Genomic DNA, 8,197 nt, shown 5'->3' with positions numbered 1-8,197 from the left:
CCTGTAATTCTGCTGTTATCTTAACGTAGCGTGGATCCCGCTTCCTATATTTTACTCTTACCTAAGTTCCTATGTCACGAGATGCTACGAGCACGTGTTTAAGAGCTTACTAGAAGCGTTAATTGTGGCTACGTACGATATCTAGTGTAATACAAGACGTTGCGTAAGGAAACAGAATTAGCATATACAGGCGGTAAGAAGTTATCGATGGGGGCCGTGCGCATAGCGCTAGGCCCGGCCGGCCAATTAGCAGAATCCTGGTGCTTGGCGGAGCACTCGGATTCTGTAGCGCGTTCAGTGTCAAGGGAACCACAGTAGTTACCGTAACATCCTGTCTCCTATTTTCCATTCGCGGCTAGTGCGCTCGGTTTTCGCTAGTGTAGTTAATAAACCGACCGACTTAAACCGGAGGCTTTAGTCGGTCGGTTTGATTTAATAGGTAGGCTTTGTCGGTTAGTTTGAGTTAGTTTAATAGAACGTCGCCCGTTAGTTTGAGTTTAATTAGGTTTGACAGCTTAACTTAAAGAAGTTAGCGGGCTGCCTAAAAAGGTAACTATCTATTTAGAGTGTCCTAAGTTTGTATTACGTTAGCATCCGTACATTAAGTCTACTACAATACTAAGCTGTTCCTAAGCTAGTGTTTCTGAAGCTAGGCCGCTTTGATAGTCTCGGGCGATAGCCTGTTACGCTTGTCTGTAACAAACTTCTTCGTCTAACTAAAAACCCTCTTACACTCAGAGCTTATGCTAGGTATTGAAAACAGGTCTAACGCCATCTTATAGAGGACTAGGTATTTGTGTCTATAATTATGCCACTACGTTAAAGGGTTAGGACAATCGTTGTCTTCTAGATAAAGTTCCCTCTCCTAAAAAGCGGTAAGTTCGCTAGCGACTTTAGACCTTTTTTGCTAGCGAATTAGTAAACTGCCTTTCCTCTTTCTAAAAGAGCTGTAATTGTTAATTACAGAATGTCTATCCTCGCTGTCTTCGTCACGCGCTAAGCTAGCCTGAGCTTAAGCTTCTACCTTGGCCTAGCGCTGATATTCGTTATACAGGCTTAATACAACCGTCTTTATGCCCTTAAACTAAGAAGGCTTTCTTATCGTCCCGTTCTAGTGTTCCTTAAAATAATTGTAACTGTAGGTAGGGTAGAGAGCTAGGGCGGCGCGATACACCGGCGTCATGTCTGTCAGCTTATAATATTCCTTAAGCTTTACCTAGCTACACTTAATTCCGCGTTTAAAGTAAGACTCTAGTTTGTCGCAGTATAAAGCTGCAGCATTGTTAAATGCAATGAACATATAGTCTATCGTCTTAAGAGTCTCCTAAACAGCGCTATGGCTACCTCCTTTGCTATCTCTGTTTGCATTTCCTTCTATAGTCTTTGTAAGGATATAAAACGGTTCTAGAAAGTCGCGGAAGCGTTGCAACTCGGCCCACCCTTCAGCATCGAGGAAGTCTTTCGTTAGGTCTTAGTGCCTTAGGTCGTTTTTTAGCTTTTGCTAGCGAATTTAATAGAGTTCTAAAGCGTCGCGAAGCTTAAGTGCTAATAAACTGTTAGCTTTAGAGTTAGAAGGACTGCAAGCCTAAGGTATTAACTTACTACGTTTTACTATAAGGTATACTGAATTCTAGCGCGTTTTGCCGTTAATAACAAGGTTAATAGTGAATATTATATCGTCGCTTGCAAGCTCGTCTTAAAGATCTCGAAGGACCTGTCGCCGTTAATCTAACTAACGGATATAGGTAGCAAGATTGTAGAGTCTGCCGACAGCCCCTTTTTGGGCCTAGATTTCGAAGCAGGTTTCGTCGCTGGCACCTCGAAGTTCGTCCTCGAATTTGCTTACGTTTTTACCGAAGATAACTGCTCGTACAACGAGATTGATGATATAGCTAATACAACGCAAGCGTTGTTTGTTAACGTCTATAGGAAACTATAGCGTAAGAGCCTCTAGACATGTATCGTTGGTGCTAGCGTTGTTAAGGACGAAGTAGCCTAACTTCGAACTTAGCTCGTAGCAATTAATAACCTTTTTAATATAGGTCGCGATATTCTCGCTAGAATGCGGACTAATCACGCGTGGTAGACTAATAAGGACGTCACGTTTTAAGCCCTTGCTGTTAACGAAGTGGCTTACAATGCTAACATAGTTAAACCTATTAGAAGCAGTCTATAAATTAAAGCTTAAGTGCACTAAACTTTTTGCGTTTTTGATTAGGTCGAAGACGATATTCCTGCGCCTCTAGAACGCATTATGAATCTAAGTTGATACAGACGCGTGAGACTCGGGCAGTAACTAACTAGCGAGCTCGCCGCCGTTCCGTATTAGCCACTAAAGACGCTTGCTAGATGCCTAACGAAGAGTAACGTCTTCTAGAATAATCTAGTCGACGAACTAGGCTTTCTACATAGACTCATTAAAACGCGAAGGAAGCCCTAATCTAGTACTTAGACTAACGCGATAGAGGCGCCCTGCATATTACTAACGACGCCGCAAGTAAAAAGGGATTAGCAGGCAGATTTGGAAGCTTACCGGATAGAGAGATGCGGTGCTTACGGATCAAGTGCTTCGCTGCGTAAGAAGTGCTAGCTGCCGAATACAGAGCCGTTAAGTAACTCTTCTTTAGGTGGCAAAGCTTACAGAGCTAATACCGCGCTCCTTCGTGTTCTAGGCTAGCGCCGTGTTAGAATATCTATAATTCTTTGGCCTTGGTGTTAACCACTCGCCTGTGGCGAGGCCTTAATTTTGCGCCTTTAAGCCGCATCGAGCCGTGCTAGATATTCGTCTAGTTAATATCAAACTCGCATTAAACCTCCTTGTTAATCAATACAGACTTAGAGGGTGTTAGGGACGTCTTGGAAGCGTTATCGACGCGAGCAACCTGTGAGCCAGATGGAAGAGAAGATATAGCAAGGCTAGTGTCTCTGCTAGAGGTTATATCGAAGCGACAATATTTAGCTAAATAAAGAAGTTTATAGAAATGGGGCATACGGAGATAGACAATGCAATATACAACTACAGCATGGACGAGCAAATTAAATTTGGAGGGTGTTTCTAGAAAGTTCGTTTGTTTACCTATACTAGGAAATGGCCCAAGAAGCCCCTCGTACTAGTAATAGCTATAGCAAATCCGCTATGTCAAACCGACCCAAACGCAGTCAAACCGACCGCTCTTATCGGTCGGTCGGTTTGATAACGAACTAGCCGTCGGTCGGTTTGATTACTAATCAAACCGATTGAATCGGTTGGTCAAACCGTCGGTTTGTTAACTACACTAGTTTTCGCTACCGAGTTGGACCTAGCATAAGGGCCGAGCATGAACCCTGATTACCCTAGCTAGCACTGCTGCTCCTTAAGTATAACTAATAAAACACTTGCCGAGAACCTATTGAATACATCGCGTTGTTGTTTCCGCCTTTACGTCTTTGCGCATGTGATTTTTTGTCTCTAACCTCCTTCCTTACGCAACGAACAATATCGTAGGCCGATGTTAGCTAATGTGAGCGCAAGAGTAGCAGATATCCCGATCTTGAACAACTTCTAATTCGCTGATATCGGCCTACTAGGTTGTCTATCGCGTAAGGACAAAGGGTAGGAAATTTCGTCAAGCTTAACGCTACGTAATCGTATAGCAACAGGAAAAATAACAACTATAACTTTAAAGAGCTAAGAGTTCCCACACAAAGGAGCAATCCTAACTGCTCAAACTTCAAAAAGCCAATAATTAGCGTGTAAAGCGAGATAAGCTTAGAAAGATAAGAAAGAATAAGCTATCTGCATAACTTAAAGCGATTAAGAATAAAATATGTTATTTGCGGAACTATACCACGGCTGTTCACAAGGGTCAAGCCTCAATCACTACCAACTGTAATTAATCTGTCTATCAATTTATTGTTGTACTAGGGCTGAGCCAAGCAGGCAATAGCATAATTCAGATAGAACTGCTTACGCTAACTCGATACTTGCGATAGCGTAGAAGGAACTACACCATGTGTCGCAGGCCAAGCGCTGTTATGAATATAAGCTTTGTTGCCAATTGTGCCGTGCGATGGTCTTAATACGAACAATTTAACACATCTACTCTTCTAACTTTCTACTGTATACATAATCCTCGTAGTCGCTAGGTTGTTGCAAGCGCCTCGCTACTGCCTACACACTGTAGCCTCGTTACATTGCTAAAAAGAAGTAGCAAATTAGCTAAGATAGTAGAAGCGCTAGAAAAAGAAGCTAGAGGACGGCAGCGCATAGAAGATCTGGAAAGGCCACAACTCGACAACTACTCTTACTAAGTTATTACCCTATCGAATTAATTAGAGGTTCTCCTAATACACAACGTAGAGACAGACAAGGCTAGTGCAGCGCTAGATGTTAACGTAGGCAGCTTTAGCGATCCGCTAGATATGCTAGGTATCGCACACGCGGTAGAGCACCTGCTGTTTATAGGGACTAAAAAGTACCTAGAGGAGAATGCCTACAGTCAGTATCTAACGCGCCACAGTAGATACTCAAATGCCTTTACATCCTCTACTTTAACCAACTACTACTTCGAGCTTTTATATCCTTCGTCCACGCCTGCGTGCAGTTAAACCGCATTGCTGGAAGTGTCACAAACAAACCTAGCAAGGTCTAAAGATAACTCGCCGCTATAGGAAGGGATAGATCGCTTTGGCTAGTTCTTCATTAGCCTACTATTCTTAGAAGACACAATTAATCGCGAGCTTAAGGCAGTAGACTTAGAGCACAAGAAGAATCTCTAAGATAACACTTAGCGGATAATTTAGCTTAACAAAGCATTAGCTAATCTAGGCTATCTGTACTACCGCTTCTTAACAGGAAACTACAAGACTCTACACGATAGCCCTGAAATGCGTAGTGTAAGAATCCGCGACGAGTTCATTAAGTTCTATTTAACGCACTACTTAGCGAACTGTATAAAGTTAGTTGTCCTAGGTCGAGAGAGCTTAGATACTCTAGAAGCATAGGTAGAGCAGATCTTTGCTAGAGTGCCGAACAAGAACCTAGGCCAGAATCGCTAGGATATGCCCGTTTATACCGAGAACAAACTACTAACGCAGACCTTCGCTAGACTAGTTTTAGAGTCTTAGTTACTAGAGCTTTAATTCGCGTACTGTAATAAAGATAAGTTTTACGAGTTACAGCCTTTAAGATATCTTAACTACTTGCTTAGTTATAAAGAGCCTAGCGGTATCCTTGCGCTTATTAGGGCAAAAGACTAGGCGAGCGAACTAGGAGCTAGAGGGTGCACTCTTTGTCCTAGCGCAGGACTGTTTACTGTCTATATTTTGTTAACTAAGGAGGGCCTTAATCGCTACAAGGAGATTACAAAGCTTATGTTCTAATACATAGGACTTATGCGCGATTAGCCGCCTTAAGAGTAGGTTGTTAAAGAGCAAATGCAGATTAGTTAAGTAAAGTTCTGATTTAAGGAAAAGAGCCCACCTAGCTAAACTACAAGTAATCTAGCAGGCATTATGCAGGGGCCGTACGACCGCAGGATGTTGCTTAGCAGACTAGCTACTATTAAGAAGTTTAATGCTAAGCTAATTAGCGAAGCTATGTCTTATCTCTAACTAGACAACCTTAGGATAACGATTGTGAGTTAAGATTTCCTAGGTAGTTAGGACTAAAAAGAGAAGTAGTATAGTACAGAGTACAAAGTCGAGAAGATACTAGAAGACTTCCTTGCCGGGATAAGAGAAGCATTCGCGGGCAAGAACTAGCTAGCAGAGTTACATTTCCTACATAGAAACAAGTTTATCCTAACCTAACTAGAAGTAGAAAAGAGAGACGTTAGACAGCTAACTAAGGCGCCTAAGCTTATCTGCTATAACGACAACGTGCGCGTCTAGTAGAAGAAGGACGATTAGTTCTAGGTACCTAAGGCTCATGTGCACATCTACTTCCGAACGCCTATCGCTAGCGTTACACCTCGTACCACACTGTTATGCACGCTCTACTACGAGCTTGTGAATAATGCTCTAGCTGGATGTTTATACGACGCTAGCTACTCTAGACTAATGTACAACTTTACTAATTACATTAGCGGCCTTTTAATTAATGTTAGTAGCTATAATAGCAAATTAGATGTGTTGCTAGGGAAGATTTTGCTCTAGGTACGGGATCTCGAGGTATCGGAAGACTGTTTCTAGATTATCCGCGACCAGATGTTGCGTTACTTACGCAATTTGGAGTACGAGCAGCCCTCTAACATGATTGGCTCCTACTCTAAATAGTTTAAGAGCAAGAAGAGTGTAATAAACGAAGACCTAGTCCTAGAGCTTAAGAACGTGACCGCGCGTGATGTCCAGCAATTCTTCCCGCAGATCCTAGCGCAATGTTATGTTAAAGTCTTGGTACTTAGCAATCTGTACAAAGAGGAAGCTTTGGAGATTACTAATCTTGTAGAGCGTATTGTCAAGCTAAGGGGACTGCCAGCGAACCAGGTACCGACACCTTAGGGACTTATATAGCTATCTGGAAGCAACTTTATCTACAAGAAGCAACTTAGGGACCCTAGAAACGTTAACTACTGCATTAAGTACAGCCTGTATGCTAGGCACCGCTATGACAGCATTATGCGCGCTAAGCTGCTGCTTCTTAGACAGATAACGGACGAGCCTTGCTTTTATTAGCTTTGTACTATCGAGCAGCTCAGCTACGTCGTGTTCTCTAGCCCTAGCTTTTACGACATTTAGTTAGGTTACCGCATCCTCATCTAAAGTGAGAAAGAATGCTAGTATCTTAAGGGTCGCATCAAGAACTTCCTTAATACGTTCGAGTAGACGTTAAACGACATGAGCGAGGAGGACTTTAAGAGCTACAAGCGCGCTATAATTAATAAGAGGCTGGCGAAACTAGAGAGCTTGTCGTCTGAAGCTAACAGGTTCTGGAATTATATTTATAGTGATTCGTATGATTTCCTGCAAGGTAGGCTAATTCCGACTCTCCTACATTAGTATAGGATTAATAAATGTACAGCTAACGTTAACGCCGCGACTCTTAAGAAGCTTACAAAGAAGGATGTGGTCGACTTCTACAGTTATTACATCTCGACATTGTCCTCTTAGCGCTCTAAGCTGTTAGTGCATCTCCTAGCACAGGCTAAGGCAAATAAGTCTTCCCTTAGTAAGAAGAAGGCTGCCGCTACTGCTGCGTTCAAGATTATCCTCGCTGAACACAAGATCGCAGCCAACGACGAGGCTTTTCAGACCTGCACTAAAGACGCGTCGTCTAACGAAGCTGCCTTAGATGCTGTTGCTAGCTATCTTACTAACAACCTTAGGATAGAGAAGGGAGTTGCTAACAAGGTCCTTAATGAAGCCAAGGCTAAGCTAGGTGTCGCAGACTCTGGTCTTCGAGCTGCTCCGCAGGCTCTCGATGTATCGCAACTAGTTCTTATCAAGAATGTACACGCCTAGAAGGCGAGTATGCAAGTCAGCTCTGCTGTGCGACCAGTACGCAACCTAGAAGGGTTTCTCGAAGTTACCCCAAAGCTATAAGAAAAGTTGTTGCGTTGAAGATTCTTCTAAGATATAACGTATCGTATCCGTGCCTACAATGCGCAGTAGTGTCTGTGAAGAACGCTGTTGCAGAGGCACGTGCGATATGTTATCGTGATGACTTTCATACTAAAAGGTTGTTAATGAACACAGTGTGTAGCGCTTAACTTTAGCCGCCCGTTGAACGAGGTGCGCCTCTAACGAGGACTAACTACTTAAATAACGCGTAGTGCACTGGCGCGATAAGGAGCTCGCGAGCTACATAGAAGAACTAACAGAGCGACACCTTATGCCTACAGGACGAACAGACAAGAACTTTGCTGCCCTAGTTATTAGAAAGGAGCTACGTGAGAGCCGGCTTACCAGCTTTATCGGCCGCAAGGACACACGCTTATTACAGCCTGCTAGTAGCCCTAGAGCTTTTGCAAATCAAAGGAAGCCCCCTTGTCTACATCTGTTACTAGGTCTATACTAAGACGTGCATCTTGCTATAATTCTATACGAAGATAGCATGTCGCGAACTACAGTACCTGCGCAGCTTGCTCTTACAGTTTGTAGCCAACTGTTAAATAGCTATAGATCTTCTGTCTCTATGCTAGCAAAATCCTGCGCATGTATTTGGATTTAACTTAGTCTTAAGAATAGGAAAGCTAGAATAGGTAGCGGGAGGCACACG

At 43.0% G+C, this 8,197-nt stretch overlaps 1 protein-coding gene across 1 annotated transcript; it reads left to right on the top strand.

Moving 5' to 3' along the window:
* Window positions 1-6,816: 6,816 nt before the first annotated feature.
* Window positions 6,817-7,440, top strand: ALTATR162_LOCUS5066 (uncharacterized protein; the record flags this gene model as incomplete). Its single annotated transcript, XM_043312683.1, has 3 exons — window positions 6,817-6,949; window positions 7,001-7,060; window positions 7,106-7,440. 3 exons carry the CDS (start codon window positions 6,817-6,819, stop codon window positions 7,438-7,440), a joined length of 528 nt encoding a protein of 175 aa, XP_043168618.1.
* Window positions 7,441-8,197: the final 757 nt, after the last annotated feature.

This window comes from Alternaria atra (assembly GCF_907166805.1).
Source record: "Alternaria atra isolate CS162 genome assembly, contig: 25, whole genome shotgun sequence".
Classification (NCBI taxonomy): domain Eukaryota; kingdom Fungi; phylum Ascomycota; class Dothideomycetes; order Pleosporales; family Pleosporaceae; genus Alternaria; species Alternaria atra.
The sequence above is the reverse complement of the archived record's forward strand: the minus strand, read 5'-3'. Positions and strand labels throughout refer to the sequence as shown.